Source organism: Argopecten irradians, chromosome 4, assembly GCF_041381155.1.
Source record: "Argopecten irradians isolate NY chromosome 4, Ai_NY, whole genome shotgun sequence".
Taxonomy (NCBI): Eukaryota; Metazoa; Mollusca; class Bivalvia; order Pectinida; family Pectinidae; genus Argopecten; species Argopecten irradians.
The window spans coordinates 26,281,373-26,309,254 of NC_091137.1; the positions used below are offsets into that span (position 1 = coordinate 26,281,373).

General features: G+C 36.8%; 2 protein-coding genes across 2 annotated transcripts in view; both read left to right on the forward strand.

Moving 5' to 3' along the window:
- LOC138321114 (nonsense-mediated mRNA decay factor SMG7-like) overlaps positions 1-11,675 on the forward strand; it is a 29,969-nt gene extending 18,294 nt beyond the window's left edge. Inside the window, exons 20-25 of the mRNA XM_069264557.1 lie at positions 1,003-2,593; positions 3,304-3,372; positions 3,825-3,865; positions 4,316-4,455; positions 5,094-5,326; positions 5,666-11,675. Coding sequence (XP_069120658.1) covers positions 1,003-2,593; positions 3,304-3,372; positions 3,825-3,865; positions 4,316-4,455; positions 5,094-5,326; positions 5,666-5,755 — 2,164 coding nt within the window. The 3' untranslated portion in view covers positions 5,756-11,675. The remainder of the gene's footprint in view (positions 1-1,002; positions 2,594-3,303; positions 3,373-3,824; positions 3,866-4,315; positions 4,456-5,093; positions 5,327-5,665) is intronic.
- A 2,757-nt stretch (positions 11,676-14,432) lies between these two features.
- Positions 14,433-27,531, forward strand: LOC138321117 (uncharacterized). Its single transcript, XM_069264560.1, has 4 exons — positions 14,433-14,631; positions 19,254-19,601; positions 23,559-23,659; positions 25,744-27,531. The coding sequence occupies exons 1-4, from the start codon at positions 14,608-14,610 to the stop codon at positions 27,215-27,217; spliced, it is 1,947 nt and encodes a 648-aa protein (XP_069120661.1). The 5' UTR covers positions 14,433-14,607; the 3' UTR covers positions 27,218-27,531.
- The last annotated feature ends 351 nt before the right edge of the window (positions 27,532-27,882 follow it).

Genomic DNA, 27,882 nt, shown 5'->3' on the forward strand with positions numbered 1-27,882 from the left:
GATCACCTTTAGAAAGTTGTCTGCAGCACGATCTAGTTAATATTAAACATGTTTCATCTCGGAAGTATGGTATGGAAACACAATGTGTTGCAAACAATACAGACTGTCATACTTTGACAATACAGTATGTAGACCAACTCCTGTAGATTAAATGAGCATGGTTTTCACTAAATAAAACAACAATCCTACCATTCCAAATATTTTTGGCATCGTTTTGAGATTAAATAATATTTTATTTGTTTAAGAAAAACACTGAAAGCCGACTCATTGAAAGGTTAAACTAATTTAAAAGTACCTTTAGCTTCTGTATGTGTAGTCCGGTTTCCTAATTCATATGTTTAGTATTTTTTGGGTTACATTTCAGTCTTCTATTTCCCCATGATAATGTTTCAACGCTTCTCCATGATAATGTTTCAACGCTTGCCAAAAACTAATCCACAATGATGTCTGATTTGACTACGGTAATTACTGTACATACTGAACGCAATCATACTATACGTAAACTACTTCAGTAACATTGCTTGGAGTCTTGTAATGTAAGGTACGTTTTGTTAAAAATGTAATTGTTGTCGCTTGTCACTGCAGCTATAATGAAATACCTGTGTAGACTTACACATGTGTGTATGACGTAACAGCCCCACTTGCCGGCACTGCCGAGGTTACATGACCAACACTGTGACCAAGTTATCAGAGTGTAGCGACAGCATGCCAGGCAATAGCGACAGCATGCTGATGTAGTGATCAACCGAAACCGTTGACACTATTATTGCGTCGACAGTAACTATCATTTTCAGTTGTAGTTTGTGATTTGTTCTTCAATGGTTGGAATATTATTAGCTCAAATGAAAAGTGTTTATGGTTTGGATCACACATAAGTTTTTTACAGTGTACATTATGTAGTTTAAAAATAGAAAAATATGAAGTTTTCCTTTTAATTATCTTACAGAAAACAGGAGTAGAAATATTCCACAAGTATTCTGTAATGTATACTCTTATTTCCAGGTCTCCTCCACGAAAGCATGTCAATCAGGAACAGAGTCAGCAGGATCAGCATCATCCACAGCTGCAGCAGCATTCACAGGACCAATCAGTGTCCTCCCCATCTGGTGATTTTGACTTGATTGGTTACCCCAGAAACATGCCAAGTCAGGACAGCAATCAAATTCGAGGAGGAAGTTTTGACCCAAGTATAGCCTATAGGTCCCAAGGACCAAGCCAGCATAATAGTATACCAGGTTTTCAGCCAGACCGCTCCTCACTTCAAGGACAAATCCAAGGTCACGAAGTGTTGAGTGATAATGTAGATATACGATCTTCTCAGAGGCAAGGACGGTCACATCCTACTGGAGTTAGTGATCCAAACATGGCCTATGTAAATACTGCTTCAGCAGATCAAAGTAACACTATCAGGTCTCCCTCCCAGCAAGGAAGTCAAACGGGCAACCAGTTCTCTCGAAATCCTCCTCCTCCAATGAACATGTACTATGGACAGCAGGGCAATATGTCAAGATCAACCCAGAGCAGCCATATGAATCACATTTCTGGGCCAAGCACTGATCATATTCCAGCTGGGCCTTCAAAGGTTAATCCTATGAACTTCTCTTCCGTAACAAACAATGGTGGCATTGGTTCAGGGAGTCAAGAGATAGGAGTTGGTGAGATGGACAACAGGAGTACGGGACAAACGTATCCAGGACAATCAAGTCGATCATTAATCCCAGGCCCAATAGCTACACACTTACAACAGCATGGGCCCCCTCCCCAGCCAAGTCAGCTTCAGCGGGGCCCACCACCTCAGCAGAGTCAGCCACTGAGAGGGCCAGCATTACAACAAGCTCAGCTGAGAGGACAGTTGTCACAACATGGCCAACAACAAAGAGGACCACACCCACAACAGAGAGGGCCACCTCCTCATCAGGGTCAACAACTGCGTGGGCCACCGCCACAACAGAATCAACAAATGCGGGGGCCACCTCCACTGCAAAATCAACAAATGCTGGGGCCTCCTCCACAGCAAAGTCAGCAACAAAGAGGGCCATCTCCACAACAAATTCAGCAACTAAAGGGGCTGCCTCCACAGCAAAATCAGCAACTTAGAGGCCCACCCCCACAACCAAATAAGCAACTGCGAGGGCCATCTCTGCAACAGAATCAGCAACTAAGGGGGCCATCTCCACAGCTGAATCAGCAACTAAGGGGACCTCCACCACAACAAAATCAGCAACTTAGGGGGCCATCTCCGCACCAGAATCAACAGATGCGGGGACCACCCCCACAGCAAAATCAACAACAGAGAGGCCAGCCCTTTCAGACACATCTATCACAGGGTCAGAATTCTGTGTCTGGGTCGTCCCAGGCATCTCCTGCCCAGCAGTCCAACCCTCACCAACAGCAGCAGCAAGGAAACTCAGCATACCAGGGACCCATGTTTAATCCTATCAACTTCTTGGCAAGCATCAGTCGCTTTAACCTTGGCAATCAGAACTTTGGCAACATGGAAGGTCTGGACCTAATGAGACAGAATCTGAAAAAGGAAGATCTCTCTCCAAATGCTGCAGACATCCTAGGGGCTCTCTCAGTGCTAGCAGTACAGGTAAGCTCTCCATGTCTGTCCTGCTGACAGGGTTTGTCATTACATACTATATTGTCATTCTTCTGCTAGCTAATTAGAAGACCACATTGGTTGAGTTGGTGTTCCAATTCCACTAGCCCTCCAGCTCAGGGTTGCGAGTTCATAACCCATGTGGAACAACCACATGGCACTGACTGTAGGTCTGTGTTTTATGCCATCAGATATGTATGTGAACCTCTTATTTCCATCAGATATGTATGTGAACCTCTTATTTCCATCAGATATGTATGTGAACCTCTTATTTCCATCAGATATGTATGTGAACCACTTATTTCCATCAGATATGTATGTGAACCTCTTATTTCCATCAGATATGTATGTGAACCTCTTATTTCCATCAGATATGTATGTGAACCTCTTATTTCCATCAGATATGTATGTGAACCTCTTATTTCCATCAGATATGTAAGTGAACCTCTTATTTCTATCTTGGCTCAGCTACTGTAAACAAACTTATTAGGTCGCAATTAAAAATAGTAGATTTGAACTTGCACATTTGCAATAAGTGTTATGTAATGGCAACATTGTATTGTTGTATTTCACTTACTTTATTTTACTTACTTACTTACTTATTTATTTATTTACTTTATTTTTTACTTAATTTATTATTTAGTATGTTAAAAATATACTCATTGACATATCATAAAGCATTTACTATTTCTCACTGCTAGCCACCACGAGGAATGCAGGATACCCTAATGGTACCCAATATACATTCATCCTTCCAAGGTCATGCAGAGGTCAGTTTTTTACAGTGTATTGTTTTAAATGTTTGCAAATTGTTACATGTTTTGTTAAATTTCGTAGTGGAGGCCAACTAAGCGTAAAAACCTTGCCAAAACAGAATCATTTGATCATATTCTTTTTATAATGACAACAGATGAAGCTTTAAATATGTTAATTGAACAAAACAGAAGTTTACACAAATCATCCAGTGTGATAGCAATTGGTTGTTTAGTCTATACTATTTTATCAACTAACTCTACCTTGTTTTATGAACATCTAGTTTTAAGATGTTGTAATATGGTAGTAAATGCCAAAGTAAAACAAGCAGGTGCCACTTGTTAGGTGCCAACGTACTCATATGTATTTCACTTACAGAATATAATTGGATGATTATATCATTAAACTTGTAAAAGTAGTCTAGGCTACAAGAATTAATAACTTACTAGCTAACTGTTTTCTGCTGCAGGGAACACCGAAGCCAGAATCATCTTCCCCGCCATGTAGAAGGTTAGTATTGGTAGTCCTCATCTAAAAGCCTCTTTTGCATTGCCATAATATGTTTTTTTAGTATCCTGAATTATCAATCTTTGCAAATTACAGTATGAAAGCTCTATTGGATTTGGGGTTTGTGGCCAAAATATTCTTACGGTATGATTCCTGGGGAAAAACGAAATGTTAATTACATGTAGTATGGTATTCTAATGTGTAACCATAGTATCATGAGCAGTATAATATGTGTGGATATATCTGTGTCAGTAGCATAATGTACATGCCATAATTTCATGAGCAGTATAATATGATATGTCAGGAGTTTCATTATCTTTCAGGAGAGGTGGTACTATTGCATATTGAAACCCCTGTATGATGTACATGCCATAATTTCATGAGCAGTATAATATGATATGTGGATATATCCGTGTCAGTAGAATGATGTACATGTATTTTTGTCTATGACAGCCCCCTGTTGACACCGGAGATTGAACCCCGCCCCCCAAGTCAGGTGACAATGCCAAGTCCCGCCCCTCAACAACTCGGGACCTACACTCTGTTCAGCAACTCACCTTGGTCTGTCCCGCTGTCAACAACTGACACTAAAAGTAGGTCACAGGCTATTGTACAGATTCCTGTAAGATAATAGAATACTGAATAAGAATGCCTCTTTAGGAGGAAACCTTAAAGATGTTCTACTGCTGACAAATGGTATTTTTTCTCAATCAAAATCAGGAGTAGGCGAAATAGTATTTTTCTTCAGTTATAAAAGTTACTTCCTTTACACTATTACCATCATTGTGATGTTTGGGCTTCTTATGTTACTGCAAGATAACAATAAAAAACAAAATTAATTGCCTTCAGAAAAAAATTCATGGCACTACGCCCTATATTGAATGAGCTACTGATTGTGCATGATATGTATTTTTGTGTTAATTATACACACATATATATATACACACAATTAAACGTTGATAAGCACAGAGAAATGCATTGATTTGACATGTCACAATCAAATTTAATAAGTGGATTTGAAAGGCCTGAAGTTAAGCTGAACTGGCCATGCTGAAGAGCTGCTAGGACTACAAGGTCTTAATGGTCAAACATGCTGTGATCTTGATAGACTTAATTCTAACCTATGAGGATGACCAAGGACCCCAAAGTGGTTTGTGGAATGCTTTTGTATGGATTTGTTGTTATTAATGTCGTTAAACACATAAAGAAATGTTATGTTGTGTCACCCTAGGTTTAGCTTCCTCGCCATTTTCCTCTGAGTCTAACAGCATCAGGAACTCCCCTGATCCATCCATGGACACAGATGGCAAGTCTTCGAGTCATGGGTTTGAGATGGGACTCCGGTTCGGACCCAATGACGATCATAATAGGCGGGAGAAAGGGGGGCAACCCATGCCACATCCCGAGGCCCCACCTACACAGGAGCAAGGAGGACCAGGGCCATTTTTCCCCAGTACCTTCCAGGTCAGTGTCTCTTAATTTTCTATTGGTTTTTAATTTACTAGTGTTTGTCTGCTGTAAAATAAGTGTAACAGTGACAAATTCGGTGGAAAATTCTTTTAAAATGGTTCAGAACTGCCAATTTATGAAATCTTGAGATTATGAAATATTGAAGATTATGAAAGAGTGACTAATTTTAACTAGAATTCCAAACCTCAATAAAGGAAATGTTTGTTTTCAGTAAATAAAATTGAAAAAAAAGTAGAGATGCCGATATTTGAAATAATAAAGTGTCTCTATAATTTCAAGTACAAAAAAAATTAAATAGAAAAATAATGATTGAGTGTTTTGTTGTTTCCACAGTCTATCTGGTCATCAGGAACATCAGCTGGGCAGTCACCTCTGGAACGACTCCTTGAGAAACAGAAACGACGACAGAATGATCCACATTGAGGGGCGATCAGTACCAGGGACATGCGTCCTCGGACTCTCTTCTCAACAGCCTGTACACGTTATGTGTCTAATGGCGACAACACATGATGGCACTAGATATCTATAGCAGATATGCTTTTATGTGTCATAACGATGACAAATAAAACGTGTCATTCGACACTACAAGTCTCCACCGGGGAGACAGCAGTATACACGGTGATACAATATCATCAATAATGTAGGAATCATCAACATCACAACTGATCAGCATTGGTACGAGTTGTTGTTATTAATGTCTCAAAACATTAGCAAAGAAAAGGCATGAAATTGAGACTAGGACACAACTGTAGAGAGCAATGTATCAGTAGATCACATACAAATCTGCATCGATAAATTACAGATTGTGTCAGTAGGAAGGTTACATCCAAGATTTACGAAGAATGTGTCCGCAGGACCGTTCAGATATTACAAAGATCTCTGTGTTACAGATTGAACTTTTGACATTGTGTAACTTTTGACATTATGTATAAATTACGAGTGATATGTGATAATCTGTTTTAGTCTGCACTTACACTATTTTTGCACATATTGTGAATTGTACATAGATTAAATTATGTGACAAGTATTGTCATCATCTACTCCAGGTTAAATATGTTGGTATGTATACTGTTTATATGTAACGGAATGGGAATGGTAATGAAAGTGTGATGACCTTTCAAGGTCGTGTTATATAAAGACATCATTGGTCAATAATGTTAAAACAATGGTAAATACTGAATGGCAGTATCGTGGATCTGATGGAATTCTGGTCTATATCAGTATAATAAAGAATTGAATTGTTTCGACTGATGTGCCTGAAGATATTTGTGATATGTATGAAACAAGTTGGTTGGTAGATCTATAAGATAAATCACTAAGTCAATGTATAAGATAAATGGTCACGTTATGTGACTTATGAATAGCATGTGACCTGTACTGCAGTCTTTCATGTCATGCCGGGTTAAAGTAAACTTTTTATTATCTATCATAACGTATAAAGTATTACTCCTGAACATGTCATTGATGAAAAATTTTTATTATCAGGTTTTTTTGAAAATTAAATGGTAAATGAAAATAACGATAGAAATCAAACATTTTACTGTTTATGACTTTCATTAGGTGTATGTTCAGCCTATAGAGTAAAGGTAGCGTCACAGACATGGAAGTATTCTGTATTTACATGTTACAGTTATCTGCCCTTGCAGGTAGATATTGATTGTGATGTCATGTGTTTGCGAGCATAACGTCATATTTTTCGGAGAATATGACATGAATTTCGCTCACAAAACAATGACGTAACAGTCAATACCTACCCACAAGGAAGCTAAGTGTGTAATATGCAAAGACAGCTAGAATATTTCTCTTACAAATGCTCACTGTATGTGACATATTGTCACCTAGTTATGTTGTAATACCTGCATTAGGTGTTTACAGTATGAAACACTTTTAGGATACATCCATGTTTAAATGTTATAGAGATACACCTGAGTTTAAATGTTATAGAGATACACCTGAGTTTAAATGTTATAGAGATACAGCTATGTTTAAATGTCATAGAGATACACTTGAGTTTAAATGCTATAGAGATACACCCATGCTTTAATAAATGCCATAGAGATACACCTGAGTTTAAATGTTATAGAGATACACCTGAGTTGAAATGTCATAAAGATACACCTGTGTTTAAATGTCATAGAGATACACCTGTGTTTAAATGTCATTGTAATATAATGGAGTTTTCAAGGTCATTATGTTGGAATATGTATTCCAATATCTGTTTCAGTTATATAAGCATTACTTCATATATTGAGGCATGGATGGGATATAATGTTATTTGTGAAAAGTGGACCATTCTCTATTGGATAATTACAGGTAGGCTACAAAAGCTGGTGACCATTATACAATGATATGAATGAGGGGATAAAGTCCTTCAAAGTAATATAAAACAGTCCATGTCAAAGGAATTGTAAATTAAGAAATTTTCTCCTGTGTCAGGTGGGCTTGCCCTTGGAAATAAACCTGTGTATAACTTCTGATATCACCTTGGTTAGATGCCTTTTGGTGCATTGTGATATCATTAAAAATTAAAAATGATGTCCTGAAAGTCTGAACCCTTGTTACCTATTTCAGTGATCCCTCAGGAGGAATATCTCTATATTTTATACCATATATGAAATCTTGAACTTTCCAATGAAAGGTATGTTTACTATTGTCATTAGGAAGACTTTTGTAATATTCTGTAATGGATTCCCTTTAGAGGTAAAGACTTTTTCAAGGTACTAAAACTACCATGGGACAAAGTTAACTGTGCAAGGCATATCCTCTTGTGTTATCATGATCACCCTATTACAAGACCAGATACTAGAAGGCTCTCTACCAAGGGGGGTAACTATATATTGGATAATATTAAGTGTTCAACATAGGGGATAATGATACATGCATACCTAATATTAGGATGATAATTCCATATATTGTATAAGAACTGAGTCGACTGTTGCACCAAGGAAGTATAACTCTGTCACATGTCACATCTAGTTGGTGTTTTTATCCCAAGGGGGATACTATACTGTATAAATATACTGATTGGTGTTCCTCTTAGGGGGGATAACTCTTTACCAGATACAAGTTGGTGTTCTACCAAGTTATCCTCCCTTAGTACAACTAGTACATGTATCTTGTAACCCCCATTGTGGAGTACAAGCTCATTTCTTATACATTGTATAGATTTATTAGCTTTGGTATAGGGAAACACCTAATAGAATCTGATATAAAACTTCCCACCCTTGGAAACCAAGAGAAAAACTCTTAAATGCATTAGGTCAACATACATAGAAACATTAAAACAATCTTATTGCGGTAGATGTATATTTGGTTCTATAAAGCCTATGACAAATATATAAAATTATATATTGACGGTATTAATTTAAGCATATATTTAAAGTTTTTAATTAAAATCAAAAGTAAAGGAAAGGCCAGTATTACTTATTCATGTCCCAAGATGGTTGCATGGTTAGGAATATGTGCCAAATCTGTTACAAACTTGGAGTTAAAGGGTCAGATCTGCTGAGGCGTCTATACTGCTGTAGTGGCAGCTTTAATTATAAATGGGGGAGGGGGGGGGGTTGATATGACACAAGTTAATTCCATCTTAAAATTATAAGAGATATTCATTGAAGTGATTATACAACCAACAGATATTTATAAGAATAAATGACAGAATATAGTAAACAACTTCAAAGAGGATTTGAAAATAAGTAATTTATTAAATATATCATTGTGATATTTTATCTTGCCGTTATGCAGTTGTATCTACGTACTTTTGTAAGCAGATATTCACTGATATACCATTTCCTTATAACTGTTAGTTTCTAATGATCTGTTGTCTATTTATTGATAGATTTGAATTGTAATTGAGACCTGTTTTTATCAGCTTTGGTTAAGGCATCTAAAACAACATATTATAGTTGTACTATTTGACTATGCTATACGTGTGTCCGTAGCACCAGAAACATTGGTTGTAGATTGCTTTCAGTTTGAATTATAAATATCTGTCAAATATCCTTACGATTATCAAAAGTTGTGAAATAATCGGATGGTTTCTTATGCCTGGTGATAGTTGAAGTGTATTACGTGTATACTGTACACTAGTCATATAGTTTGATTTTGTGGGGATATTAGTTTACTATCTCCTATTTGATACTATCTTGTGGGGAGACATGTTCGCACATTTGTCAGTTCTAACAGTAATCATCATCGGAAACCCATGAGTCACCACTTTATGTTTGTGACCGGGTTGGGTCACAAACGTAGAGCCGTGACTTGTGGGTTTCCAACAATGATCAGTAATAGGCTATACAAATTATTTTACTTGTCATTCTTTTCATTTTATTAATGGGTATGTATGTTCGCAGAAACTAACTTTTCCTTGACATAAGTCAGCCATATATAGAAGTAACTGTGTTTGAAGACTTTAGTACTGTGTTGATATTCATATCTGTCATTCTAATGACCATTGAATTTAGCACTATATAATAGTTCTATTAACACAGGAATTAAAATTTTGATTTAAAACAAATTGACCAGAAATTATTACTTTGTAATTGCATGGAAATTCATATATAACTACTATATACACTTTATACAGTGTGTACAGTACCTCTATCCAAGGAACAGTAGTAGTATATGACTGTAGAGGTTAGTAAGGGGTGAAACAGGATTTCATGGTGTAGGGATAAGGTCTGTGATGTGTGCGATAATCTACCACTAGCCCTCTTGGTTGCGAGTTGGAAGGTAACATAAAGGGAAGTGTATGTGTGCCAGGAATTGGCTGGCTATGTTGGTGGTTTTGTTCATTGTACTCTAGGGTTTCCTTACAATCAGCACATTTGGCATGGACGTTTTAAGTTGATATTATAGTACCCTAGATGAGTACAAATCATACCAATTTGGAGCTTTTTCATGGAAGGATTTTATTACACAACCATTTACACAGAGGCTGCCTCACCATGGTATATGTATATAAGTGATAAAGGCTTCTGTTTACCACTGGTGTTTACACAGCATATATACATACCAGATTATAACTTTCCTTGGAGATGTAAGGGTATTAAGGGGAGTGGGCCGAATTCTGATCAGTTAACATAACATCACTAATTTCACAGAAGTCATTATTATTCATTAGTTGTGACAGAAATTGATGACATATTCTGTATTTGTATATTACAGAGTGAGCTCCCCTTGTGGGTAGGTATTAATTGTGACATCATATTGTCATATACTTCAGAGAAAATTGATGTCACAATGGATACCTACCTGCAAGGGAGCTAAACCTATAATATGCAGAGAAGAAATAAAGGATTTCAATTTTAATGTAGTAGTTTTTTTCAGCTGACAATCAACATCAATGATTCCTGTGACAAGTGAAATGATAAACTCCACATTAGCATATCAAAGATTTACCAGCCCATTGTGGGAAGGTGTCAATTGTAACATTATTATTTTTGTTTTGAAAATTACATCATTCCCTCTCGGAATATGATGTTTGCTTTAAAAATGATGTATACAATAAATATCTATCTGCAAGGGCAGATAACTCTGTTATATGCAAATACAGAGTACTTAAAAGAACAGAAACAATAATCCTCCTAGAGAAATATTTCAGTGTTATCATTGACAATGATCAGATATTTTTCAGGGCAATTTCAGTTGTTAATTTGTGGAATGCTTATAGCTCTGTTGAATGCCCTGTGTTGTGTTACATAAAATATATATTCTGCCAACAGGGTAATCCCTATTATGTTACCAACTAATGTATCTCTTACCTAGGTAATGTGTTTTGTGTAACCAAGGCAACACATCAAGTTGATGTATTGGGTTACTGTAAGATCTATTGTGTCACTATATTACAGAGTTATCTGCTCTTGTGGGTAGGTTTTTTGGACAAACATTATCTTGTTTTCACCACAAAAATGCAACATTATGCTTTGAATGGATGACACAATCGATATCTACCAACTAGATACATGTAACTTGGTAATAAGCAAATACAGATTTGTGCTAACGAGGTAATGTATTATGTGAATTACACAGGTATATGTGTCTGTACCACACTGAACAATGTGGAACTTTGTGTAACATGTACCAAGGACCCACCTACGTCCTTGTAGGTACATAATACATGGCATTGACTACGTTACAGGTGTTACATTGCATTTCAGACCTGTTTACTTGTTTCTAAGCAACATGATCGCACCTTTAGTAGACCAGTTGCTAGTTGTTAAATTTGTTACTTTTTCTGGAATATGCAAAACAAAGATGAAAATTTGTTTTTAAGTCGTTTACGGTGCTTCATGAGGTAATAGAATGATTGGCAGAATAAATAAACTCACGCTGGATTATATGATCTTGATGTTATTGTTTTAGCTCACGTGCCCCAAGGTCATGCAAGTAAGCTTATACCGTGGCGCAGCATCCATCTACCTAGTTCGCTAAATTCGTTTTTTTTGTCTAATATATGTTAGGAAGAAAACAACTCTGATAATACAGGCAGGTTTAGCGACTACCATTGTCAAGCCCCCTCAAACACTTTCATCTCGAAACTTGTAGGAGACTAAATCCTTGAATTGGGTCTATAGTATGCTGGAATGAAGGGTTACCAAGTTTATTCAAATGAATGTCCATGAACTTCATTCACGGTCACAAGAATGAAATGAGTTAAAATATTTAAACAACTTTGTGTCAATAACCAATAAGCCAAGATACCTTATATTGGCCTGGGACATGTTTTGGATAAATGGTTACCAAGTTTGTTCAAATGAATGACCTTGATCTTTATTCAAGGTCACATGAAGTCAAATATGCTACATTATTTAAAAGACTCAATTAACTTACGGAGACACCTGTTACAAGTATTGGATCAGTAGTATGCTACAATTAAATGCAATTGAGTTTTAAATTTACCTGGGACATACAACGACTCGTTTAAATATAACTTATTTGAATAAATTCAAAACGGAATTGGGCCTTCCTATATTTTGAGTATGCCACATTGCAAGTAGCAGATGAGCGATTTGGCCCATTTGTAATATTTTATGTTACCTAATGAAACGAAGTCTAAAAGGACTTGTTAGTGCCAGACATCGTATGACCATGATCCCTACATATCGAATCACTGAGACTTGCCTGAGGACCAATAAGACTTCAGTAATCTGCATGCAACCCCTCCTCCGCTTTGGTATGAAATAAACAAATAATAAAAAATTGCCTAATTTAAAAGTTTGGTGAAATAAAAAAAATAAATAAATAAAAAAGGGTAATTGCATGCAGAACAAACTTGACTACCATGGTTTGTGATTGCAGATAAAATATACTATGAATTGTATACATACAATACAGAGCTGACCTTGGTGCATATAGGCGAGGTCAAATTAATGAAATTGTGTGAAATGTTACATGAAAACCTTTAAGATCCTGACCATAAATTTATCTAGAAAATGTCATCTAGTCACAATCACCAGATGTTTACCCTATGTACGCATGTAAACAGCAGATCGATAGAGGCCGATTCAATATTTTCAATAGAAATAAAACAATAGCATATTTTAGAAATTATTAAAACATTAAAGCCGCATTACTTCCCGAGTTCAAAACAAATTAATGATTAAAGGTTCGATATTCAGAGTGTTTGAATATGCATACCGCGCCATTTGCAATGATTAGACAATCACGTGACTTTTCAGCTCAAACGAATTGGTGTGCCTAGTCGAAAGTGTGTCGTTCATATGCATGTTAAGGAAGAACTATTTACTTATCATGAACAAGTGAATGCTTTGTTGTGTGATGAAGTTAAAGAGTCCTCCAGAACAGCAAGCATACATTATTATTATTAGTTTAAAATAACCTTTTGCATATTTGTATCTTTGAATCTCAGAACTTTGTAGACTTGTAATTTGGAGAAAGTTCATAACTTTTTAGGACTATTACACCATATCTTGTCATTGTTTGTTTTACGAACCCTGAAAGATACGGATTATGTGGCTTTAAGGAGAAAAGCGCACAATTAATATACACAGTAAGTTGTATAAAGGTCTTATTCTGAGCAAGGTTGCCACACCAGATGTGCAAAATCGAAACTGGTCAATTTTAGTGGCAGATTCTAGACCTGTTACAATATACTGTAGACGTATTGATTTTAGCGGTAGTTTTATTTTAGCGCTCTTCGCGATGTATTTGAAACGTTAATCATGTTCAGCGCAAAATTATCCGCATTAAAAAGACATTGTTTTTTTTTTCACATTTGTGTTAAAATTTGTTTGCGCTAAAATAATTACGTTTACAGTACTTTGAAACCCGGGAATAAGAACTGTTTACATCTTTTGAGCAGATACATCGGATTTCCTACGATGTTGCCTATATTTGAAATGTTAGGTGTTTTAATAAGAAATCAACGTTATTTATTTCATGACGAACTCATCCAGTTTAAAGATTAGCAGAACTCTTAATTATTATTTTTCATGAACGAATGACGTAAAACTAAAATCGGAAACAAAAGATTAATGAAGGTTGATTAGTTGATAGGATTTGGCGTGCTATTAACGGTTAGGGCGATTCAAAGATAGTCTGTCTAAATGTGTGTAGATGTCTATATATTTTGTGAGACTGTGGTATATTTGTGTGGCTTCCCCTTGTCTTAGTATGACTGTTGCCCTTTTTGTCGTGTTATCTCGCCAAAGACACCAAACAACATACCTCGCCCAATCACAGTATACTAATAACGTGCAAACCAGTCGTCCCACTCCTTATATACCCATATTTGGTGTCCTGACCAGGGAATATAATCCAGAACCGAGACGTTTCTCAGGGACGAGCACTTAATGACGACGCTTGTCATTGTGAAGTAGATTTTTTTTTATATATTTCAATTATTTAACTAAAGTTTGTAACGAACACTAATCTGTCAACAAATGCAATTAAACATGACAAATCTACAAGGTTACCAGCGGATTTAGTACGCAGTTACTTGATGGTTATTACAGATGGTACACAAGGTTATTAAAATAACTGAACAAATTATTCACATCCAATATAATGATTACAGCATCAGACTAACACAAAGAGTTTACGTAGCTCTACCCGACCTCCGGACTATACAGGATGGCGTCGTGTATTATGTAGGTATAGCCATTGAAAACATCTCTTGTTACCCCTTTATATTTATGGCAATCGTTATAGATGTGATGTGAATTGTTCTATAGAAAAAAATAACATGTGTTACCGGGTGTATAGAAATTTCTGGGTATATAACGGTACCCAGGCCTCAACAGCATGACCACGACATGATGGCTTTCTCCACGATGTTGGTAAGTCTATTATAATGGTATTAGTTTATATGAAATTAGGCGGTTTATCTTGAATTCGACAATTATTGTTAAAACTATATTATATTTACATATTTCGATCACATCTTGTGGTAGGTGTATATATATGATGCTTGTAATATATTGCATGTCAACGTACAATGTACATTTGATGCTACTACATAATTAATACAATTGACAAACCACTTAATTAACTACATACATGGACGCTTGGTCTTTCCATAGCATATTTATGCCCACTATGATTTCTAAATTGTGCTTATTGCACCTCTTATACTCCTTAAATATAGTATCTTTTACTTTAATTACATACATTGTTTTTCCAAGGTTTGTTTCAGCTATCCCTAATCCTCTCGTACCATCAGAAGCTGTCCAACTGCTCCTCATGTTTTAGTGTGGTGTTTAAAGATGCTCACCCCACTGAGCTGTCAGCTCTGTTATGTTTCAGCTGTTTATTGCTCTATTTTTTTATTTTTCATCATTCATGTTTCATCTGTTATCTGTTCAATATTATCGTACCATCACTATTCATCCCGTTGACCGTCATTGTGTTTATCTGTTCAGCATGGACCATTGCATCCTATTTTCTCCTCGTACCATCAGAAAACTATTTACCCCATTGACCGTCCATTGTGTTTATGTTTCAGTTGGTTTTGCCCTTTTTCTCCTCGTACCATCAGGAACTATTTACCCCATTGACCGTCCATTGTGTTTATGTTTCAGTTGGTTTTGCCCTTTCCTCCTCGTACCATCAGAAACTATTTACCCCATTGACCGTCCATTGTGTTTATGTTTCAGTTGGTTTTGTCCTTTCCTCCTCGTACCATCAGAAACTATTTACCCCATTGACCGTCCATTGTGTTTATGTTTCAGTTGGTTTTGTTCTTTCCTCCTCGTACCATCAGAAACTATTTACCCCATTGACCGTCCATTGTGTTTATGTTTCAGTTGGTTTTGCCCTTTTTCTCCTCGTACCATCACAAACTATTTACCCCATTGACCGTCCATTGTGTTGTTCTTTCAGTTGGTTTTGTTCTTTCCTCCTCGTACCATCAGAAACTATTTACCCCATTGACCGTCCATTGTGTTTATGTTTCAGTTGGTTTTGTCCTTTCCTCCTCGTACCATCAGAAACGATTTACCCCATTGACCGTCCATAGTGTTTAAGTTTCAGTTGGTTTTGTCCTTTCCTCCACGTACCATCAGAAACGATTTACCTCATTGACCGTCCATTGTGTTTATGTTTCAGTTGGTTTTGTTCTTTCCTCCTCGTACCATCAGAAACTATTTACCCCATTGACTGGCCATTGCCGTTTTCCTCCTCGTACCATCAGAAACTATTTACCCCATTGACCGTCCATTGTGTTTATGTTTCAGTTGGTTTTGTCCTTTCCTCCTCGTACCATCAGAAACGATTTACCCCATTGACCGTCCATGTGTTTAAGTTTCAGTTGGTTTTGTCCTTTCCTCCCACGTACCATCAGAAACTATTTACCCCATTGACCGTCCATTGTGTTTATGTTTCAGTTGGTTTTGCCTTTTTCTCCTCGTACCATCACAAACTATTTACCCCATTGACCGTCCATTGTGTTTTTTTCAGTTGGTTTTGTCCTTTTTCTCCTCGTACCATCAGAAACAATTTATCCCATTGACCGTCCATTGTGTTTATGTTTCAGTTGGTTTGCCCTTTTTCTCTCCTCGTACCATCATAAACTATTTACCCCATTGACCGTCCATTGTGTTTTGTTTCAGTTGGTTTTGTTCTTTCCTCCTCGTACCATCAGAAACAATTTACCCCATTGACCGTCCATTGTGTTTATGTTTCAGTTGGTTTGCCCTTTTTCTCTCTCGTACCATCACAAACTATTTACCCCATTGACCGTCCATTGTGTTGTTCTTTCAGTTGGTTTTGTCCTTTTTCTCCTCGTACCATCAGAAACTATTTACCCCATTGACCGTCCATTGTGTCTATGTTTCAGTTGGTTTTGCCCTTTTTATCCTCGTACCATCAGAAACTATTTACCCCATTGACCGTCCATTGTGTTGTTCTTTCAGTTAGTTTTGCCCTTTTTCTCCTCGTACCATCAGAAACAATTTATCCCATTGACCGTCCATTGTGTTTATGTTTCAGTTGGTTTTGTCCTTTCCTCCTCGTACCATCAGAAACAATTTATCCCATTGACCGTCCATTGTGTTTATGTTTCAGCTGGCCATTGCCCTTTCCTCCTCGTACCATCAGAAACTATTTACCCCATTGACCGTCCATTGTGTTTATGTTTCAGCTGGCCATTGCCCTTTTTCTCTCCGTACCATCAGAAACTATTCATCCCATTGACCGTCGATTGTGTTTATGTTTCAGCTGGCTATTGTCCTTTCCTCCTCGTACCATCAGAAACTATTCATCCCATTGACCGTCCATTGTGTTTATTTTTCAGTTGGTTTTCCCCTTGTTCTCCTCGTACCATCAGAAACTATTCACCCCATTGACCGTCCATTGTGATTTTCTTTCAGTTCGTTTTGTCCTTTCCTCCTCGTACTATCAGAAACTATTTACCCCACAGACCGTCCATTGTGTTTATGTTTCAGTTGGTTTTCCCCTTGTTCTCCTCGTACCATCAGAAACTATTTACCCCATTGACCGTCCATTGTGTTTATGTTTCAGTTGGTTTTCCCCTTGTTCTCCTCGTACCATCAGAAACGATTTATCCCATTGACCGTCCATTGTGTTTATCTTTCAGTTGGTTTTGTCCTTTCCTCCTCGTACCATCAGAAACTATTTATCCCATTGACCGTCCATTTTGTTTATGTTTCAGTTGGTTTTGTCCTTTCCTTCTCGTACCATCAGAAACTATTTACCCCATTGACCGTCCATTGTGTTTATCTTTCAGTTGGTTTTGTCCTTTCCTCCTCGTACCATCAGAAACTATTCACCCCATTGACCGTCCATTGTGTTGTTCTTTCAGTTGGTTTTGTCCTTTCCTCCTCGTACCATCAGAAACTATTTATCCCATTGACCGTCCATTGTGTTGTTCTTTCCGTTGGTTTTGTCCTTTCCTCCTCGTACCATCAGAAACTATTTATCCCATTGACCGTCCATTGTGTTTATCTTTCAGTTGGTTTTGTCCTTTCCTCCTCGTACCATCAGAAACTATTTATCCCATTGACCGTCCATTGTGTTGTTCTTTCAGTTGGTTTTGTCCTTTCCTCCTCGTACCATCAGAAACTATTTATCCCATTGACCGTCCATTGTGTTTATGTTTCAGCTGGCCATTGTCCTTTCCTTCTCGTACCATCAGAAACTATTTACCCCATTGACCGTCCATTGTGTTTTTGTTTCAGCTGGCTATTGTCCTTTCCTTCTCGTACCATCAGAAACTATTTACCCCATTGACCGTCCATAGTGTTTATCTTTCAGTTGGTTTTGACCTTTTTCTCCTCGTACCATCAGAAACTATTCACCCATTGACCGTCCATAGTGTTTATCTTTCAGTTGGTTTTCCCCTTTTTCTCCTCGTACCATCAGAAACTATTTATCCCATTGACTGTTCATTTTGTTTATGTTTCAGCTGGCCATTGCCCTTTCTCTCCTCATACCATCAGAAACTATTTACCCCATTGACCGTCCATAGTGTTTATCTTTCAGTTGGTTTTGTCCTTCCCTCCTCGCACCATCAGAAACTATTTACCCCATTGACCGTCCATTGTGATTTTCTTTCAGTTGGTTTTGTCCTTCCCTCCTCGCACCATCAGAAACTATTTACCCCATTGACTGGCCATTGTGTTTATGTTTCAGTTGGTTTTGTTTTTTCCTTATCGTTCCATCAGAATTTATTCATCCCATAGACCGTCCATTGTGTTTATGTTTCAGTTGGTTTTGTCTTTTTCCTTTCCTCCTCGTTCCATCAGAAACTAATCACCCCATTGACCGTCCATTGTGTTTATGTTTCAGTTCGTTTTGTTCTTTCCTCCTCGTACCATCAGAAACTATTTACCCCATTGACCGTCCATTGTGTTTATCTTTCAGTTGGTTTTGCCCTTTCCTCCTCGTACCATCAGAAACTATTTACCCCATTGACCGTCCATTGTGTTTATGTTTCAGTTGGTTTTTTTCCTTTCTATCCTCGTTACCATCAGAAACTATTTACCCCATTGACCGTCCATTGTGTTTAATGTTTCAGTTGGTTTTGTCCTTTCTTCCTCGTACCATCAGAAACGATTTACCCCATTGACCGTCCATTGTGTTTATGTTTCAGTTGGTTTTGTTCTTTCCTCCTCGTACCATCAGAAACTACACTATCATATGAATACATTACCAAAATATTTTTTTAAATGTTTATTATACACTGAGTTGTACTTTATTTATGAACAGTGAATGACAACTCATATATTTTAGGTGATCAAAAAAAGTATATCCTTCTTAATCTGAATTACTCTATTAAGAGTTCACTTTTCAATTTCTCTTGAGTGATCGCCTATGACAGATTTGACCGTATTCACCCCATTGACCGTTCACTTTGGTTTTCTTTCAGTTGGTTTTGTCCTTTCCTCCTCGTACCATCAGAAACTATTCACCCCACTGACTGGCCATTGTGTTTATGTTTCAGCTGGCTATTGTGTTTGTCCTTATCGTACCGTCAGAAACTGTTCACCCTATAGACTACCCAGACGAGATGAAGGCATGTTTGCACACGGTGAGCTCAGCGGTTCCCTTAGAAAAAGAGTGCGGAGCGCAGACGGTTACAGCGTGTCTTGACGAGTACTTGTTCAGTAATTCATATGAGACATGGCACCCAGAACCAACGCCAGAATATGAGTCTTTTGCTGAAGAATTCTGTCAGGTTAAGCCCCCTCCAGAAGGCGAGAAAATAAGAATACGAAAGGAATACCGTTCGTTATCGAATGATGAGAGGAATAGATTCCATGACGCATTGAACAAGTTATGGCAGGATGGTGTAAGTAATTGTTTAGGTATTTAATGGTGAACTTGAATAAATTGTTAATGTTAATATAAACGTTCTTCTCAGAAATTAAATTGTTGTTATATTGATCAATTTTAGAGGTGATGTTACAAACAATGGTGTCGTTGTACGACATCATAATTATAAATCTGCTGCATTGACTACAAAGTCTTTGATCAAATAAATGAAAATTCTCCCCTGATTAAACCTAAAACCTAAAAGATATGGGAATGGTAATACATTTATTTCCTCATCCCATAAGGGTGTAGTTATATTAGGCTTAATCCGGTGTACACTATGTTCCTGTCGGTCACGGCAGCCCAACCCCTTTTGGATTACGTGACGGGCCGTGGGGATGGGGAAAGGGCTAGCGCTGCTACCGGAAGTTAAAATGCATTACGATTTGTCTGCGGCCTACCACGGATACCACTACGTTCTCTCTATGGCCATTACGATCTGTTGAGGTCCCATACGTGTATCACGTTTTTGTAAACACCGGGGCTTATAATCCAAATATACAAGTTACCCAAGGAACATTAGAGTGTTTCTCCAAACCGTAGAAGCAAAATTTATGTTTAATTGTATCATATTTTGTCCTGTATTTCGTGCACAGTATAGCGGGTACGTCATATCGTTGTTGAAAAGTGTGTTTTTTGTCATATATTCAAAGAAATGTATAAATCTAAACGAGAGACAGAGTTAGAACTAGTTTTAGTTTTTCATAAAATTATCACAGATTTGGTGACTTTTTCTTGTTGAATGTTACTGTTATAAAAATATTTTCTTAATTACGTACACAAAACGCTGCAGACTGGTATAACTGTACAAGACAGTGGATATTTAAGGATTGACCTCTTAATTTGTTTAGTTTAAGAGATGATAAGCCAAATGGAGCACCAGATAAATTGCTTTATTTACATTATTTTCTTTAAACAATTAAAACAACCAAAACGTCAGATACAATCATTTACCGTGTGTTATTCGCCGTCAAAAGTATAATACCGCCATGTTAATCAATGTACAACAGCCGTTCAAAAATGCGCGCCGTTGACTGACAGCTTAATGCCGCCCTTTTTTGCATGACGTCACAAAAATAGTTCTCATATTTCAGCTACTTTATTCATGTCAAATATCAATAATACATTAAAAATAAATATGTTTAATTGTATTTACCTGAATGTCCTGTAATGTCTTATTTGTAAATATTGACTCGTGGTTTTGGGGAATGTAAAATGAAGTCCGCCAAAGTTTACAGGTATTCATACGCACCGAATCGGGTCACGCTCTGCACTCAAGTTATTGGGAAATAAACATATTTGCGTCAACATAGTTTATCGATACAGAGAGAGTGGCGATTGTGAATATTAATTCTTAAAATATATTTTCTTCGGTCGAAAGTCATTTCCGTGACAAAAGTACGAACCTGACGTCGAATTATATACGTACGACGTTCCTTTGGAACGAAACCGATTCGTCTGGTAGGTCTCATCTGAGGGTTTCAAGTTCCAAGACGTTTATCCGTCATGTTAAGTAATCCATGCTTAGAATGTGATTGGTTCACAGAGTATAAACCAGAATGTTCCCCAAAACTTTAATTTTATTGTTCACAGTTTAATTAAGTGTTGAACTGTTTTCAGATGGCTATATAATCAGAATTGTGTGATTTACAATGCGAAAACGTGAATTGAATTTATGCTTTATACACTATGTCTCAATTCAAAACTAGTAATATTTTCTCAGATTCTACTAAAAATTAGAAATGATTATTTAACTACAGTTGTATGACGTATCCACTACCTTGTATGTTGTTTAGAGACCGCAGAACCAAATGATTTCGCTATATGCGATATGTTAACGTTTGTCACTGTCCAGGTTAAATGGAGTTTTCAAGTCTGGTCACCTGTCACTAATTTTGAAGAATGGCATCTCGCATACCTGTGAATAAAAAGAAATTAAGATCTACCATCTTGCTAAACTTTTATGTGGGGGTGCCATCTTATGTTGAATTCCGCACCAAATATTGACCAAAATATTCATGAAATTCCAATATTGATTACCTCCCCCTGTCAGACACACACTTGACAGAATTTTAAAATTTCTTTATATATTTTACATCTACATGTATTGCCCAACCCACATATTAAACATTTGAAACTGACGCGCCCAGAATACCCAATCAGCAGGCTCCGAAACATTCACCTCTCTATGAAATCTTGTGCCCAAAAGGGGATTTCCAGGAATCTATTTTTGGTTTGATTCTGCGGTCCCGTGTATACCGGTGAGCGTTTTCGCATGCGTTATTTGGAAAATATAGTTATAACAGTAATTTTCAACTAGAAAATGTCACCTAAATATTGAAATCTGTGATAACTATGAACTAAATCTAGTTTTAGCTATGTTTTTCGTTTAGATATGTATCTGTTTCAATATATAACAAAAATAACACATTTCAACAATGATCTGATATATCCGTCTATACTGTGCGCGAAATACAGGACAAAGTATAATACAAAAACTTTCAAAATCAATTTTGCTTCTACGCATCGATGAAACACTCTACTGTTACGTGGGCAAATTGTATATTTGGAATTTTTGACCGTGAGTTGAGCACCGAGCAAATATTTATCATGTACGTTCCCCAGACGACATTTTTCTATGTAAAAGAAGCGTTTCCATGAGAGTAAATAGCGTAGCCCGGTTTGTACGATTAGCCCCGGTGTGGTTTTTGCACGTTTTTCACGGTCTGTGAAGGGTTACGATTGATAAAGGTTTGATGCTGGACAAGGAGCGGATATGTTTCCAGAGTATGATAGAATAGTGAGATAATAGGAAATGAAACAATAATTTTACTGAAAATTGCATTTACAAATAGTTTAATGATAACAAAATGGGTGACAACAAGGAAAGGAAAACTTAACTATAGTTTATATACTATTTATTTAATTACTAAAACACCTTAGCCAAACAATAGACAGCATCTGCGTCAACGGATACCATTTGAAAACTCACCAACGGATTTACCAATGACTTATTAAGCATATAACCTGTAACTTTAGCTTCTTCAATGAGATGAAGAAAAAGATGATGGAAATGAAGGTATCATTGATACATTTTGCCAATGAATGTTTCAGCAGCAACGCAGCCCTTCATATTATCCCCAGATAAGTTTTTATTGAACTTATTTTCCATCGGATCTACAGAACTACTTGTTTTGTCTTACCTTCAAATTCTGCCATTCATTGTTTTAATTCTTACAATATATTCATGAAATAAAGGGGAAAGTGCACGTAGGGGATTCTGATGTTATGGGTTGTTCACAATGATGTCGTTAATTGTTATTTGCCCAAAAGAATGCCCGGGAGTGACAAGTGCAATGAAAGTTCCACTAAAAAGCCAAAGATTTTTTAAGGGCATGTGTTTCCATTGCAATAAGATTTATCTGTGGCACAATTTGGTAAAGTGGTTAAATAATCAATTTATCCGATGGTTATTTCGATTCAGAGAACAACCAACTAAATAATTTTACATAGACCACAATGTTAAACTTTGTTAAAGTTTTGTACTGTATTATCAAAACAAAGAAATATTAGTGAGCTATTGTCTTCTATAATTAAAATCCCCGGCAATCACAGCCGCTAGCGAATATCTATGACGTCCTCCAGTGTTGTATAAAGTTGTCTCACGCTTATTCCGTTTTATCAACGTTGGCCTGAAACGGTGTTGTCATGGCAGCTGGGACAATATTGTAAACCATAACATAACATCATAAATTAGTGTTGCATTTTGTTGTAACCACATTTTGCCATTCTTCCACAGTTAGTGTTTTGTATGATCTATTATATTTTAAGTCTTGAGTTTCAGTTGTCTCATTTTGTTCCTACTCTTTGTCCTTAGTTGGAGGGCGTGTTGACAAATTATAAAGGCACCAACATGTTGTTAGTTTTGTTTTAGACTTATGAACATATTGTGGCCTTCCATGCTAACTCCAGTGCTATACCAGTAGCCCATTCTGGACCTGGATTCGCTGCCTGGCACAGAATATATCTGATGAGGTAATACATTATATATAAAATATCTCCTGATAGCAGTACGACAAGTAAGAGAGGGGAGAGCAGTGGGAGAATTGTACTTTGCCTTCATTATTAGTATACTATTAAGCTTTATGTTGTTGGAAAAATGTAACTTCAATCTTTTTAAATTGAATAACATTAATTTTACTTACTTTAGAGCCATTGTTTAGTTATAAAGTGTGTGATATGCATATTACTTTACCAATTATGTACAATTAATTAAATAATCAAGTTATAAATCAATGAAATAATTATAAAAAAAAACGAAAAAAAGGTATTACCTAAGATAACTGAACTATTGCTCTTGTTGGTATATCAAGGGATACGAGTAAGCAAAGTTCTGAACGCACTGGTCGGTGGTTTTTATTCCGGGTAATCTGCTAATTAAACCTGGGACGTCCTTAAATGACAATGGCTGTTAGTAGCACGTTACACTAATCAACTAAATCTTAATTGCCTTTATTGAGTTTATTTTGAACGCCAAGAGAGTTTCTTGATTTTTTTCGGTTCTTTCTGCGAGGTAATTTTGTCTGGTCTGTTTCCATATGGATCCATAATGTGATAATTCTGAAGTTGATCCAGATTAGGGGAAACAGGGCTCTTATTGCTTTTAAGATCCCGTCTCCCAGTACTAATAGGTTACTATTGACTTGATGGTTTATCATGCTTAAAAATTACTTACATCTTTGTCCATCTAAAAACGGCCACACTGAATATGTATTTGGGAATGCAGTTTATGTGCAATGCAACTGGCGAGAACTGCTACGTTTACTAGTCGTTCACTTCAACGTAATCCCTAATTTTAAAATTACGTTGATGTGGCAGTCTTTGGCTTTTATTTTATCATGATTGGTAAATATCATGATAACAGTAACAGTAACAGTATCATTTACTACAAAGATGTTAAACAACAAGTGATTGGTGGATACGAAATTTGTTCCACACACGTTAATTTTAAAAGTAACAAACGAAACGAGCTTAAGCTTGCCACAATAATACTTAATATCAGCTTATAGGAATAGGGTCTGATACAATTAAATGTGTATCTGTTGATATATGTAGATAAGGTGTAGTGATATTTTCAACACCAAGAAGGCACTGATTAATTTTTAAAAAGGTTATAATTTAGTAATTAATCGTTGATGTCAAATTAGTTTATACGTTGTAATACGTTTTTAATATTTTGTTTTTGTGTCGCCTATATGCCTCCGTAGATTTCTGTATAACATGACATATTCGTGTGTATTTTTATCGGGGTTTAAAACTTATATATAATTATTAGATATGTAGACAAATTATAGTTCATCATTGTACCAACAATAAAATTATTATTTTAAACAAATTTCGTTTTTATAATCGTTGTTCCATAACAACCATGAAAGCAAGATTCTAAATAACGAACATATCATGTTAAACTATAGAGAAAACCACTCATGTTATTCTATATAGAAAACCACTAAGGTATCATGTTATACTATATAGAAAACCACTAAGGTATCATGTTATACTATATAGAAAAACACGAACATATCCTGTTATACTATATAGAAAACCACCAAGGTACCATGTTATACTATATAGAAAACCACGATCATATCCTTTTATGCTATATAGAAAACCACGAACATATCCTGTTATACTATATAGAAAACCACGAACATATCCTGTTATACTATATAGAAAACCACCAAGGTATCCTGTTATACTATATAGAAAACCACGATCATATCCTTTTATGCTATATAGAAGACCACGAACATATCCTGTTATACTATATAGAAAACCACGATCATATCCTGTTATATTATATAGAAAACCACGAACATGCCATGTTATATAGAAAACCATCTTATGCTATATAGAAAACCACGAACATATCCTGTTATACTATATAGAAAACCACGAACATATCCTGTTATACTACATAGAAAACCACGAACATGCCATGTTATATAGAAAACCATCTTATGCTATATAGAAAACTCACGTTCAGAAAATGCTATCGTTACATAAATTGCATTATGTTGTGTCTTATCTTTTACTGACAGATGACAATCTTATTTCAGATTGGAGGATGAACTTCGTAAGTACGACCCAGATCTTACTTTCCCCTTTTGGGATTGTCGATTAGAAGCAGATCTATACGAGGAGAATCTAGGACCACACTGGTCGAAAATTTGGAATCCGTGGTTTGCAGGCTACGGAGGAGACATGGTAACGACAGGACCTTTTAAGGACTGGAAGATAAGACGTCATTTTGGAGATGGTGGGCTACCGAACAAAGAACGAATAGCATTGCTGTTCAATGCCACATACGAGGAAGCTGCTGTTCTACCGTACTGGAGTTCGCCTTGGGGCTTACTGGAATTAATACACAACTCAATACACATGTGGATTGGGGGAGATATGGTATTCATATCACTTGCCCCTAAAGATCCGATGTTCTTTCTCCTTCACTGTTTCATCGACTACCTTTGGGAAGAAATGAGGGTCTATTATAACGACAAATACGGCATTGACCCAGCTGAAAATTTTCCAGATATCTCTAATTTGCCATCAAGGTCACAAGCGTATCACAATAAAACTGTTCGTATGCCAGGTTTTGAACCATTGACATTATTAGACGGCTATTCGTCCAATTGGACCAGGGATGTATTTACTTATGAGAAAAGCCCGATGGATAGGAACTGTTCTGAATGCAGCAATAACAATCGGCGTAGACATTGCGACCATATATGCGGCAAAAACCTGAAGTGTCAGAATGCGAGATGTGTTGCAAAGTTGTTGGTTCCTGATTTCTTTAAAGATTTTCCTGTCAACTTCCATCCAGAAACAACTAGAGTTCGCCGAGAAACTCAAGTGGATGGGGACTGCCAATCAGGTGTTTGTGTAAATGCAGAACCATCCTTACAGAACGACTTTATGTGTAATGGTGTGGATGACACTAACCATTTTAAATGGGTTCCCGTCAAGGTGTTGTATAGAAGGCCCAAGAACCAGAAATACAATACATACGCTGTGCACGAAAGCAGAATTGACACAGCTATTGACTTATTCGACCCCGTCTTGTATCAACCACTAGAAAAGAAGATGAACACATCTGACCCGGGAACGTATGACCAATGTCAATTCCAGTCTGTCCAGTCATACGCAGTCATTCGGTCCGACAGTCTGTCCGCAGTGAGTACACCGCAGATAGAGAGCTGCCCATTCTCAGGAAAGTATGCTTTCGATAGCGAGTATGCATACTTGGCGGTAGTAAGCCCCGAACATGGACCGGTCAATGTTTCCTTTATCGCCTATGACCAATGTGGACGCTTGTGTACACCTTATTGCCGACAAAAGGATGGAAATTTTGCCAGATGTACTGGACTGTTCCACATGGACGGCTCATACCAGGGCTTTGGAGCTAATCCCTCAGAAGTGATAGATAAGCAGTTAGACTATAAGAATGGCTTGCCGTACCTCAACGACAAGAATATTTTTCTTATATTCGATTGCGATGCTTCCACGGAGTACTACTTCAATAGGTTTCTTTAACGTTTAACACTATTCCGTGTTTTCATATTAAAGAGTTATCACCTTTGTCGGTAGGTATCGATTGTGACGTCATCACCTATTGAACAAAACCCAAGTCATTTTCCTTGAAAAGTATTTTTTTTGCTCGCCAGCACATGACGTCACAATCAACACCTGCTCGCATGAGTAGATAATTCCGTAATATTTAAAGACCGAATACAGCTTTCCTTCGTCACCTGAAAGAAAAATATGCGAATAAGTGCACGCCAGGAGTCATACTGTCCGTGAAAAAATAAAAGAGAATAAAAAGTCGTACCTGTTACTGTTATGTAATATCTAGCCTCCTGGTAATTGTGATCTTAACATCACTCACTGTAAACCAATTTTCTTTCACGAATGGTTTTCGCAGTTTCTGTGTCAAAACTTCTTCGCGAGGATTATTTTTTTCGCGGATTTTAAAACTGAACGGAAGTGCCTTAAGATATGATATGAATGCAATTTGCGGGAAGAAACTTTCTTTTTCTTTTGATAGCGAAAATAGTGAAAGTAAATTGCTCCGTCTATAGTTTATCTTTCAGGGATTAAAATCCCTTTTCAATATAAATTGCAAGTTCAAGCCCATTAAAACATATTAAAACTCCCTTTTTCATTTAAGAACTTACTTAAGGCATACTCTACAATTTAAG